This window comes from Spermophilus citellus (genome assembly GCF_964194105.1).
Source record: "Spermophilus citellus genome assembly, chromosome: X".
NCBI lineage: Eukaryota > Metazoa > Chordata > Mammalia > Rodentia > Sciuridae > Spermophilus > Spermophilus citellus.
The window spans coordinates 121,306,651-121,320,660 of NC_138190.1; the positions used below are offsets into that span (position 1 = coordinate 121,306,651).

At 37.8% G+C, this 14,010-nt stretch overlaps 1 protein-coding gene across 1 annotated transcript in view; it reads right to left on the minus strand.

The window, feature by feature from the left end:
* Positions 1–14,010, minus strand: part of TENM1 (teneurin transmembrane protein 1) — a gene marked incomplete at both ends in the record, with an annotated part of 577,764 nt that overhangs the window by 107,869 nt on the left and 455,885 nt on the right. The window contains 1 exon segment of the mRNA XM_081278185.1: positions 6,113–6,256. Within this exon segment, the coding sequence (XP_081134311.1) occupies positions 6,113–6,256 (144 nt within the window).

A 14,010-nucleotide genomic window follows, 5' to 3' on the forward strand; every position in this document is an offset into this window, starting at 1 on the left:
TGATGCTGGCACACACCTGTCTGATTTCAAATTACCTTCACTATGCAACTGGTTTTTGAAAGGAGAATATCAGTCAATTTTAATATTAACCTCAGCAAAACACAATCAGGAAGGTAATCTACTTTTGTGAAAAAGTAAAGAAATTCTACTGCTAGAATGCACTTCAAAGATACATGAAAGGGACTTGAATTTTCCACTCTTTTGGACCATATCTCACTATCATCAGTGCAGGAAATAGAGATACTGACTTATGAAAATGCTTTGCAGTCATTTTGTTTGGGCAATATCATCCATACCTAGAGTTTTAACTCTCATCTCTGTATGTCCCAAATTTCTCTTGTCCAGAATTATTACCTGGAATGCAATTTCCTACTAGATCTCTTTATTTGGATGCCCCACAGGTACCTCAAACTTGAAAAGTTTCAAACTGAACTCATTATTTTTCTGTAGCCCCTACCAAATCCTGCTCTTTTTCTCATGTTCCTTACAAATCTATGAGTGGTATTTCTGTCATGTAGTTACTTAAATTGGAAATCTGAGTATCACCATGACTCATTTTTTCCTCTCATTCTCCAAACCTAATTAATTACTAACTCCCGTGGAGCCTATCATCTAAAATGTATTAAAGTTATTTTTTTCTTCCCTATTACTACTATTAGGGCTTTAGTTCAATTTTTCTTAACTTCTTGGTCTCCATTTCCAAACCATTCTTTACACTACTGTCATAGAGATTGTTTCAGTCTGTGGCTTCAAATCTTTCAATAGTTCCATATCCCCTCCAGGATAAGGGCCACAGTCCTTACTGTTAAGGCATACAAAGTCTTTCATGGTTTGGCCCTTGTCTACTTCTTCAGGCTCTTCTCTCATTACATTCTCATTTGTATCTTCAGATTCAGCCATAGAAAACTATTTACAGTTACATCCATACATTTCATTTCCTTCCTGCTTTTGTACATGTCATTCCCTTTATCCCTTTATCCTGAATGTCCCCCTCATCTTCTCTACTTGGGGAACTTTTTTTTTTTTTTTTTTGTACCAGGGATTGAACTCAGAGGCACTCAACCACCGAGCCACATCCCCAGCCCTATTTTATATTTTATTTAGAGACAGGGTCTCACTGAGTTGCTTGGGGCCTTGCTAAGTTGCTGAGGCTGACCTTGAACTCGTATTTTTTCTGCCTCAGCCTGCCATGCCACTGGAATTACAGGCATGGGCCATCATGCCTGGCTGCTTGCGGGAACTTCTACTTCCTTTAAAGCTCAGCTCAAATCTGCCCCAGTGCTCTATCCAGGCAGAGTTAGTCACTCCCTTCTCTATGCGCCCATAGGTTGTTTTCTGTTGCTCTATTATAACACTTACCACATTGTATGATACAGTTTTCATTACTTCTCTATCTTCCCCATTAGAACATGAATGAGCTCCTTGAAGGCAGACCCTCTGTCTTACTCCTTTCTGTATTTTAGTGCCAATCCCTGTGGCCAAGTCATTATAAGTGCTCAGTAAATGTTGAAAATAGGCTTTGAGTCTCTTGTAGTTTCCTTGTCCAAATCCCAATGATTTTGCAAACCCGCTGAGCCTGGGCAGAAAATCCAAGGAACAAGTACTGCTGTGCTAAATAGCTTAAGTCAGCCCAGAATGAGCCAGGGCAGGTAAAACATCCATGTTGTGAGAAGGCATGCCAATGTGTCAGACCAACGTAACTGACAGCAAATAAATGAATGCAGTTATACTGTACAGCCCTATTTTTTTCTCCCTTGCCCTCTGCTATCTATCTCCTCAGAGTGCCTGTTACTCTCCCTAAACATTTCCTGAAATTTCTTCCTCAGTTTTCCCCCCAACTTTTTTTGTTCCACAGACCTATGACAGAAGCTGTTGATCACTGTGAAGTAGAAACATTGCTGGTAAAAATAAGAGGGCAAAACATGCGTACCATGGCACCAATATATACTTGGAAGGGGCCTTCCAGGAAACAGAAATCCTGTCTATCATATGGTCTTTGTATTTCAAATTTTGGTAACTTTACTCTCCCTCCCAGGGTGATTTCTAGCTACTTTTCAACATCTGATTGGCAAAAGCAGCTATGAATTTATACCCTAACAAACTGCTCTTTTATTACAGAACTATGAGATATCTTGAAGACCACTAATTTCTTATTATTTTATTAATAACTTTTTAGTTACTAAGGAAACTTCTCACTAAAAATAGTTAATTAAGTAAGACTAATAGGACTGAATTTCATTTCCCCAAAAAACATTTAATTGCATTGTGATCAATATTGCAAATTAAATGAACAGGAGTAAGTGAATGAGAATTGGAATGACAGATGCACAACATTGTTGAAATCTCCTGATGATTGCTAACTGAATATCCTACCAATGAGACTATGATATGTTCTTTAATAAATGAGGAAACCACTGTTTAGTATTTTAGTATTTTAGCAATGTACTATAAGGTATATTATTCAAAAATCTTTTCAATTATTGGCTTGGAAATACCAGATTTGCTATTAACATCTATTTTCACAGGTAGATCTCCATTTTTTATATCAATATAACGGTATAGTTAACAATTACCCTCAAAATGACATGTTATTACCAGGCTCCTGGCAATTTAAAAACTAAAGATGGCTATTCTAACACATTCTTCTAAGCCTGCAATTCTAAAACTCCCCTTTTCGATTAGAAAGCCTAGTACTCCATCAAAAAAGAAGAATGATTAAAGGAAATAAAACATAAGGCAATGTACTTTCTGATTACATCTCAACAATTGATGTCTTGCTTTCATGCAAGGTACTAAAGTGCCCATGTACTGAAATTACCATTCCTGTTTAAAGCTGAAGCAATCAAAACGAAAATGGGCAAACCCCTTTTGTATTGCCCTGGAAAAATAGATCATTTTGAAGGGTGTTTTTGTTGTTTCAAGAATCTGTTTAACCTTCCATTACATAGAACCAGGCCATACCATCTAGCAACAATGATTTAACACCAATTCTTCTGCAAAAGGTTGCTCTGAAAATATTTTGTTTATGTTCCTTGAAATCTTGATCAATTACTGCTACCTCCCTTCCAGTTTCTTCTGCCACACATGCTCATTTTGAAAACAGAATCAAATGATCCTAGGACAACACACATTATTTATATGAAGGCCACTTCCTGCTAAGGATTGGGTGTCTTGTTTATAGTCAACAATGAAACTCCACTGGATGGGGCCTACTGCACATTTCCCCTCCTAAGCTTTCCTTTTCTTTGCCTAAAAGCTAAGTGTGTTGTGTAATAAGGTAAGCACACTTTTAAACACACTATTCATACCCTCCTGCTACCTTGCTCAGAACTTCTTTTGAAGCTTATAAATAAGTCTGAAATAAAAATTCCCCTTGGAAGCCAGTGGGTGGTGCTTTATGCTGATTTCAAAGAAAAAACCATTTTTCAGACTTATGAACAACAAGGGACACAATACATATTTTTCCTACTACTTGACTGAGAGGATATAAACACAAACTGGGAGATATGCCAGTGTGATCAATGGGAGTTTACTTCCTCTCCCAGTAAAAGCATTTGTCGACAAACTACTGGTCTATCTTGGAGGCTAAGTTAAAGGAAATTCTTTACTCATTTCAGACAGATGACAATGCCCAGTTAAGTACCCTGAATTGTTCTTTCTAATCATTTTTAACACTCAGTTTGTAGGAAACACTGGGGAATATGTTTGATTAAAAAATACTAAACAAGTAGCTAAGCTCTGTAAGTAGATGATTCATGTGCACATTTTCTCAGAATTTAAAAAAAACTAAGTATTCTTGAAGGGAATGAATATGCATTCTCTATAATCACCAACAGGGTATATTTTGAGGGAATGATGTTGAAAAACACATGTTCTTAGTGTTTTTATCTCAGTGAAAGTAGGATCTATCTATCTATTGGGCATAATATTTGGAAACAATTCTCCACAACCAATGGTTAATTGTCAGGTAAATATAATTGCTGCAACTGAAATGACAAATGGTCTGAAAACACTGCCTACTGGAAACTACCCACTGCATAATGATTTGGGAGCCAAAGAAAAATTGGAGAATAGAATGGCAGCAGACATCCAATCTAATTATAGGTGTCTTTTTAACCAGTGAGAGGAAATTGGAGGAAGATAGATTCTTCTTTCTAATCTACTATCTGTCTCAGATCAAAAAAGCAGGGTGCCTAAAGAGTTAGGCTTTTTACAGAGAGTGGGGGGATTTGGAATGATAGTGCTTTGCCTTAATCAGTCAGAAAAGACCATCTGACCTGAGGGGGAAAGAGCATTGCTTTCTAAATTGATGTTCCCAAAGCTGCTCCCTCACACTTATCATTCCTGCTTCTAAGACTGCCTTTGTGGGTGGGATTTAGACTTCAGAAACATACTAAAAGGGGTGTTTATGTCCAAGGTCAGACTGAAAAGCAGTGTCAGAGCTGGCTTCAGATCTGTTTCTGGCAAGTGTGACCAGTTCTTGGTTAGAAACACAATACCTTTACAAATGAGATGATAAAAAGAACAAATGTTCCTTTTAAAAAAACTATCAAAAGCAAAGTTTCTTTCTCAGGAAAAATTATCAGAAAGGTAAAGATAGAAATCAGATTCAGTGGGGATGTAGGTAAGCACAAGAGAGCTGTTTGGTGAGATAAAATATTCTAAAACTGGGTTTTGGTGCTGGTAGCAAAATTACAGATTTACTAAAAATCTGTACACTTAAAATGGGTGAAATTTATGGTGTATAAACCATATTTCAATAAAGCTGCTAGAAATCTCTCAGAAGTAATCTGGTACCTGTTACCTAAAAACTAATTAGGGGTGGAGGGAACACATGGGCTGAAATCAGGTGGCCCCTAAAGCTGACTTTCAGAATGGCTTCCCTCTGTTCTAGAGTCTGTGTGAAACAAATGATAAGAAGATACAGGACGGGGAGCACACAGCTGGGGGCTAGCTCGATTGAGGTCATTTCCCACTTTGTGTTTAATGTCAATGACAGGCATTTGAAAGAGACAATCCATATATGCCAATAAAAGTGAGTGGAAAAGAAACGGCTGCTTAAAATGTCAAACTCTTTCAAATCAAAACAAAAAAAACTAATAATTTAATAAGTGGCATCTGCCCTTTCGTTTTTGTACTTTTAGAACTGTGGCTCTCCTTTTGACAACAAAAAAGTTGACATTTTCTATCTGCCTGAATCTTTGCTGTTAAAAAATAATAAACATTTGGAAATGGAATTTGGACTCTTCTTTGAGGAGGGGAAGGAGGTACAATGGAGGCATACAACAATGGTCTCATTCACCTTCAGTGTCTCACACTGGGGCTATGACCAGTGGTCTCATTATATCTTGAAGCCAGTCTGGTTAGCTTTGCCAATCAAACTTTCCCAACCTATGTGGCTGGATAGCGTGGCCAATTTGACTATGGTGCAAATGAAGGTAAAATCATGGGCATGATTGCAAAAAGGATCTCTTAGCCTTATAAGATAACTAAGCTGTTTTATAAGGGTAAAATGAATACAAGGATGACTTGGAGGAAGAGTGTAGCTAACTGAAAACATTCTTATTCTCACTTTCTGGAAAAATAACTTGATATACACATCTTACTACAGTACATGTTTGCTCAGAATCTGCCTCTTTAGATGGAAAGGAATATGACTCCATGTGAAAACTTCTAAATAGATGTTCTTAGGAAAGCTGGATGGAAATACCAATGACTGCTTTCTTAGTAGGATGCAAAAGTAATTTGGATGAAGGAGTTAAAACCAGGGTAACAAAATCATTCTGCTTGGGAGAAGTAGGGGCTCAGGGACTGCATGTGGTCCCTTCTCCTGATTCATTTAACATTTAGATTATAAAGTAGGAGGAAGTAACAGCAGGAAAAGTAGTCCAAAGAAAGGAGAGACTGAAGATGAGAGTATTCTGATTCCTGTATACGAACACTAATTCAAAATCAAATTATAGGACTTGAAAGGAAATTTACTAACTTGGTCATCTGTATGTGGTGTTCTTAAGGTATTCTTTCTTTTGTAGTTTTCCAAGTTTTGTGCAATGAATATATATTAAATAGCATTAGAAAAACAGTATTACTACAAGTTGAAAAAGCTACTTACCACTTTGAGGATTCAAAATGTGATGCTTATTCAAGGACCAGCCACCTAGGTTAGAAGCATCCATTTCAAAACCCTGTAAAATGACTGTCCTTTGCTCCCAGAGAATAAAGTCAGGGCACGTCTCATATTCATATCCAACAGACACTGCAAACAAAGAGTTAAGAGCACATTAGAAAATTGTAAAATATTTGATTCATGTTCACACTGGTTGATAATTTTGTGGTTATTGCATTTAGTACTGAATTCTTTTTTTTATTTTTTATTTCTTTTAATTTTATTTTTATTTTTTTCTTTTTTTATTGATTGCTCAAAACATTACAGAGCTCATGATATATCATCTTTCATACATTAGACTCAATTGGGTTTTGAACTCCCATTTTTACCCCAAATACAGATTGCAGAATCACAACTGTTACATACTCACATTATTACATAATGGCATATTAGTGACTGTTGTATTCTGCTACCTTTCCTATCCCCTACTATCCCCCCTCCCCTCCCCTCCCCTCCCATCTTCCCTCTCTACCTCCTCTGCTGTTGTTCAACTCTCTCCCCTTTTTCCCCCCTCCCCCTTGCCCCTCATAACCTCTTATAATTTTGTGTATCGTTGAAGGTCTCCTACCATTTCCATATGTTTTCCCTTCTCTCTCCCTTTCTCTCCCCCCATTCGTCTTTGTTTACTGTTAGTCTTTTCCTCATGCTCTTCCTTCCTGTTCTGTTCTTAGTTGCTCTCTTTATATCAAAGAAGACATTTGGCATTTGTTTTTTAGGGCTTGGCTAGCTTCACTTAGCATAATCTGCTCTAATGCCATCCATTTCCCTGCAAATTCTATGATTTTGTCATTTCTTAGTGCTGCATAATACTCCATTGTGTATAGATGCCACATTTTTTTATCCATTCATCTATTGAAGGGCATCTAGGTTGGTCCCACAGTCTAGCTATTGTGAATTGTGTTGCTATAATCATTGATGTGGCCGTATCCCTATAGTGCGCTCTTTTAAGGTCCTCAGGGAATAGTCCGAGAAGGGCGATAGCTGGGTCAAATGGTGGATCCATTCCCAGCTTTCCCAGGAATCTCCATACTGCTTTCCAAATTGGCTGCACCAATTTGCAGTCCCACCAACAATGTACAAGTGTACCCTTTTCCCCACATCCTCGCCAGCACTTGTTGTTGTTTGACTTCATAATGGCTGCCAATCTTACTGGAGTGAGATGGTATCTTAGGGTGGTTTTGATTTGCATTTCTCTTATTGCTAGAGATGGTGAGCATTTTTTCATGTACTTGTTGATTGATTGTATGTCCTCCTCTGAGAAGTGTCTGTTCAGGTCCTTGGCCCATTTGTTGATTGGGTTATTTGCTATCTTATTGTTTAATTTTTTGAGTTCTTTAGTACTGAATTCTTATGTGAGTTAAAATTTGATGGCAAATGCCTTTCAACTAGCATGGTACACCTAGCATAGTATTAGTTACTCAAAAGTGATCAGTCAGTGTACACTGGATAAGTATATGGAGGCAAAAGTGAATGGATGCTGTCATTAGGCACATACCATAAGTTTATGGATATTAAGTTTTATTCTGGACTTTGGGTTGGATCTGTGCTTATAAAACTGAAGAGAAGCTCTCTGCAGTGTTAAGCTGTGGTAGTATAATTTCTTTCTACCTTTGTAGAAGAAGTGCAGGGAAAGCTGTTTTCTTACCTCTCTAGAGTACAAAATGTATTGGGTCACTTATACAATAACTGACTACACATACAACTAATAAAAATTGATTTGCCAAATTTATATTTTTCCTGTGCTAACTAACTGTTAGTTTGCTGAGAAGACTAAGTTTGCTTAGAGTTCTGCAAGCATAAATTTCACTTGGTGTGCATTATGTTTTGGTTTCTGCATACAGCTAACCAATGGGACATCACCCAACATTTGGCATCAATTCCTATGAAGCACAGATGTTGTGCATTAAACTTGGAACCCTGGTATGCCACTAAAATGGGAAGTGCAGAATGTGGTATCTTGGGTATCTCTGTTCCACTGAAATATGTATAGCCAAAATATACCAAGTCCTACCCATTTTCCCAGTTGGTAAACCTGCTTACCTGTTGAACTCCCAGATTTCTGTTTCTTGAATTTATAATGCTTTCTATCCTCATAATATTCTAAGCCTGAATGTACTGGTTCATTTCACTGCCTATCCCAAAGCTGTTTACCCCTTTCTGGCAGCTTAAAATGGTCTCAGTTGGTCTGTCATCTGCCACTGCTTTTGAGTACCTGCCTTTACCTGACTCTTTAAATGCCCCTGGAGAGATCAGTACTTCTTTTGTCATTTAATTATGAAAACTGATAGTGAAAACAGGTGCTTAAACAATGCCAGCACAATAAGTCCAAAAAATGAAAAAGAATGAAGCAAATTAGTTGTGGGTTTTGGCATGAGGTGAAGGGAACAATGGTAATTTTAGTCAAAATGATTTGTGTGTGCATGTGCATGTGTGTGCATGAGGTTACATGCACAGATAAGCCAAAAATCTTTATGAGTGTGAATACACAACTCTCCAACTTTGTGGACCATATGAGGCCAATTTTAAATCACAGATTGACTTCTTTTTGCTCTTTACTCCTTCTAAATTTATAGGATGGATCAGGGTGGTCTTCAGAGGGGTGGCCCATGTGTAGAAGAGCTCCACAAGTGGCTTAATGCTCTGCTGTCACCATCTTGAAACCCTTAATACTTTTTAGACAAAAGGTTCTATATTTTCATTTCCATTTCACTGGGGCCCATAAATTATGTAGCCAGTCAGTCCTTTGGAGATGTATTTCTATCAACCATCAACTGATGAAGACTTATGGAACAAAAACTCATTTGAATATTATTCTCAACCAAGCACTATTAGCAAAGAAGATCAGTGAGGAGAGGGATAATACTGATCATAAAATGGGAAAAAATTCTAAGTGGAAATTATTTTGGGATCATCCATGAAATGCTGTTCATTAATGTGGGTGGAAAGAGGATCTCAGAGGTAAAAATAATCTCAAAGATAATCTAGTTCAGGTCACACTTGTGGAACAAATAAATGCCATTTACAATCTCCCCAATATATCATCATAGCCCCTCTACTTTCTAAAACAGCTCAAAATAATTGGTTTTAGGCTAAGAGACAGAGAAGGCTTCAACTTTTAGATCTGCCATTAATTACCCATTGTGGGCTCAGGAAAATTATTCTTCATCTCTCGGAGTTTTTTCTCATTTGGTAGGAAAGTGAGGACAGAGTGGCTAGAATTGGTGGTTCTTTGACACTTTTGGGTCAGGAAGCACTTCATTCTGAATCTGGTGAAAGAAATAGCCATTCTTCCTTGAAAACAGCAAATGCACACAAAATTATGTGTGTAATTCTGGTGGGGGGGCTCACTGACTTCCTGAATTCCAAATAAAAATCTCATATTAAAGACCTCTGTACTAGATAATGTTTTTATCCCCCATGTAGCACTAATACTCTATGATTCTAAGCTGCATTCCTTTTAAATTATGTTTGGTAAGTTCAAGTTGAGAATCAAACTCCAAATCCAAGTAGAACATGGTAGCTCCTGTTGGAAAAGTCAGGTGGTTAGAGAGCATACCAATGGCCACGTTGGTGTGTAGAATAACATGATTTCTGCTTCTCTTGCCAACATTTAAAAGTCTTGATTAATAAATAATCACAACAACAATTACAAGTTCCCTTAAAGCCATAATCTCCTTCCCCACAGTATGCCTGGCAATTACGGGATCTGCCTTCTATATGCTGTAAGCCTGGTGAGCTCCCCTAGAATTCCTTCTCCGGAAGGTGATTGCACAGTTTTGCAAATAAGTAGTGTGCCCTGGTGACCTCTGATGGTGGTTTGGAGCCTGCTTTCTCCCTCTCAGTAATAGTTAAAGATCATTCCAACTCTGCAGCAGGAAATGCTTACATAAAGCATCAATTAAAGAGTTCTCAATGAAATGGTAATGAGACATACATAGCCTTTTCACCTCCTCCTATTTGCTCTCTGAATTGCTCTCTAGTCCACAACAAAAAAGTGCATTGGCTGCAAACCCCACACTTATATTACTTTTTTCTCCCCAGTCACAGCAAACAGCAACAAGGCATCCACTTAATAAGTTCCCTCTAATTTTTATTAGATTTACTTTCTCCTGAGAAAACTCTATGAACTAATAAAGTTATAATTTATACTTAAGACTTGTCCAAAATTCCAACTGACTTTAATGAGAATGGTAGTGTGTTGGAGTATTTTTGTATGTGGCTCCTTGCTCAGAGTAACAAGGCAAGGTTTCTTTCTGACAGCAGCCCACTTTAACATAATCCTGGAACGTACATTTGGCTTATGAGAAGGCAGAAGTTTCACCCCACGGAGCTGAGCTGCTCTCCAAATGCAAAGGAACTGGCAAATACAGTAGCAGCTAATCCTAGACTTCCTCTCACGGAGGCTGACTGCAATGTACTAAACGCCTACTCTTTTTTTTCATATAATTAAATATGGGGGAAAAAGGGTTATACTGGGGTTGGTGAGCTGAGCCTTGATACTACACTCAGATACTTGTGATAGCTGAGCTTCAGCTAACTAAGCAGAGTGGACCAGTACCATTTCTCAGGCAGTCTGTTGTCTATCACATCTGATAATCAACATAGCATAGTATAGGGCATGAACTCAGTCCCTGATACTTTAGAGTGGGGACAAATAAGACTAGTGTAATAGGAAGGAAAAATGATTCATCAACATTTCAGAAGAACTTTGGAAATTGAATAGACTGTCAGTTAGCAGGGGTAGGGAAGAAGGAGTCCTGGGCAATACAGCCCAGGGGCTGGCATAGGGAGTCATGCTGGTGTGCATATATTGGGAAGGAAGTTGAGAAAGAGTCATTAATATGGAAGAACACTTTCTCTGAGCCATGTAACCACGTCTCTTGTGATATGGATAATTTCATCTAGATTTCTATCTCCCTGTATTCTCTTCCTCACCTCCACACAGATACTAATGGAATGTTCCTTAATATATCATTTAAAAAAAATGCAGCCATAGACGGACAACATGCCTGTATTTTATTTATTTTTATGTGGTGTTGAGGATCGAACCCAGTGCCTAATACATGCAAGGCAAGCGTTCTGCCACTGAGCTACAACCCCGGCCCACATATATCATTTTTTCAGAGGCTCTGCCATCTGGTCATAGAACTGCACATCTCACTTCACTATTAGTCACTTTGCAAGCATTATGCTTGTTTACAAAGAAAACTGAGTGAAATACTGTGTAGGTTGTTCCCAAAAGCCATCTGACATGGGGAAAATAACTCTGAATGTGCATTCTACTTATCAGAATAGCAGCAATTGTATGGCATGGGGACTGCAAGAAGGCTGAGGGCCACAGTGTCCTAACAACCAGTTTATGTATAAGGGCTTGGATAAGAGATTGGCATTAAGTTGCCAAGGTAAAGATGCCATGCAATGAAAAGCTGATGTGTGAAATGACATGATTAAGCAGATGATTTTCAATAGCTTCAGGCTAAGGTTTCAGAATTCATAATGGTTGCATTTATGAAGGCAATATATAATTAAAATTAGTCTGATAGTGTGAGAAATTTACATGTTACCTTCATGAACTGGAGGTACATTTAAAAATAATTCCACGACATTGAAAGGGTAAGTAACAAGGTGAAAATCTTTTTCTCCAAAAGGAGTCATTGAATAGGGCAATAAATATTTCCCATTCTTTGAAAATACAAGATTAATACAAAAACAAAAACAACAACAGAAGAAAAAGACCTAAAGAACCAAACAAAAGACAAGGCAATAATAGACCAAGTTATGTACATAAAATGCTATCTATTAAAAACAAGTGTCAAAGTTTTTTTTCTATTTTTTTCCTATTCTCTTGTGATTTTCATAGGCTAGGATGATCCTAGAGGCTCTTCAATTTGACACAGTGCCCAATGACCTGAAATACTTTGTTTATCTAATATTCCTAGCTTACTAAGAGTGTCAGCATCAGGTGTTAAATTTTTATCAAGTACCTTTTTAGCATTTATGAAGATATTCACATAGTTTTCTCCTTTCATGTATTAAAATAGTGAGTTATAGCAATAGATTTCTGGATGTTGTACCATTTTTGTGGTCTTAAATTAAAATCTACCTTCTTCTGATGTATTATCCTTTCAGTGAATCACTGGATTTGATTTGGTAATCCTTTACTTAGGATTTTGTTATGGTTTGGATATGAGGTGTCCTCTAAAAGCTCCTGTGTTAATGCAGAAATGTTCAGAGGTGAAATGATTGGATTACAAGAGCTATAATTTAAACAGTCCATCCTAGTTTGAATGGACTAACTGCATGATAATTCTGGGAAGGAGGGGCATGGCTAGAGGAGGTGGGGCACTAGAAGCATGCCTTGAGGATTATATTTTGTCCCTGGCTCTTCCTGTGTTTGCTGTGCTTCCTCCTCTGCCTTCTCCTCTGCCACACAGCTCTGTCATGATGTTCTCCCTCATCTTGGGTCCAGAGCAGTGAAATTGGCCAATGATGGAATGAACCTCTGAAACTGTGAGACCCCAAACCCTTTTCTTCCTCTAAGTTTTTCTTTTCAGGTACTTGTGATTAAAAAATGACTTCCGCAGATCTCTACCCTAACCAATTACAAAAATAAGGGTTAAACAGAATATTGTCAAGAGTAAGAGAGTTGAATGAAAAGAAAGTATACATGGGAAAAAAATAAAAATCATTCAGGAGAGTAGCAACATTTTTGCCAAGAGATCCTGCACACAGAAACCAAATATCATGAAATTGTTTTCTGGATGCTTTGTCCAAACCTGTCTGGATAAAAGCCAACCTGGATGGCCAATTTGCCTTGGAAGGTAGAGTGATGTGCTGGCTCATGTATACATTTCTGAGTGCCCTTGTGTACCTGTGTACTTTCTTCCTGGCAGGCTCACTACCCCATTGTCAGGCAAAGCAAAGGGGTCACCTTGGGCCTCTGACTGTATTTATTTGTTTATTCAGTCATTCAATAAAAGTACAATATTTACTGAGTATCTACTATTGATAGGCACTGTGTGGGGCATTGGGGATGTGACGATGATCAAGATGTAGTAGGACAGCAATATCCCAGGTGGAATTTACATTCTAGTGGAAAAAATTTTAAAAAACCCCATGCACACATATACAAATAAATTGTGATAAATGTTATATGGAAAAATGTAGAGTACTATACGACAGCTTAACAAAGGGATTTAGATTGGATGGGGGGGGGTGAGGGAAAATCTTTTTATGGGAGAAGGGGCTTATCTCATGAAGTGTAGCAATATTGCATCACCTGCAAAGGAAATGTTCCAAGAACCCCCACAGGATTCCTGAAATGGTGCATAGTATTGAACTCTATATACAGTGTATTTTCCTGTGTACCCTGCAGTGCTGCCACACAGGAGCAGTTAATCTGTCCTTCCATGTTTTATGCCTTGGTATCTCCTTTGCATTATTACTCTGACACTTTGTGCTATGTAGTGTATTAGTAGCCTGGGAAAAGATAAAACCTCAAAATTCAAAATAAAGATCCTACTGAATACATATTGCTTTTACACCATTGTAAAGTTGAAAAATTGTAAGCCAAATTCATGAATTGGGGAAGAGCATTGTAGGCCAAGAGCAGCATGTGTGAAGGTCTTGAGACTTGGTATCTTTGGGAAATTTTAACAAAGTCAGGGTGGCTAGAGTATCAGTTTCTTTCTACTGCTTCAAAAATAAGTGAAAAACAATAATTCACCCTACCTCCATCCATGAAAAATAAAAAAATAAAACAAAAGATCACTGCCCTCTAGCAGTATTTAGGCATTTTTCTTTGGATAGGGGTTTAGGAAATAAGCTCACTTCAAAAATGGACT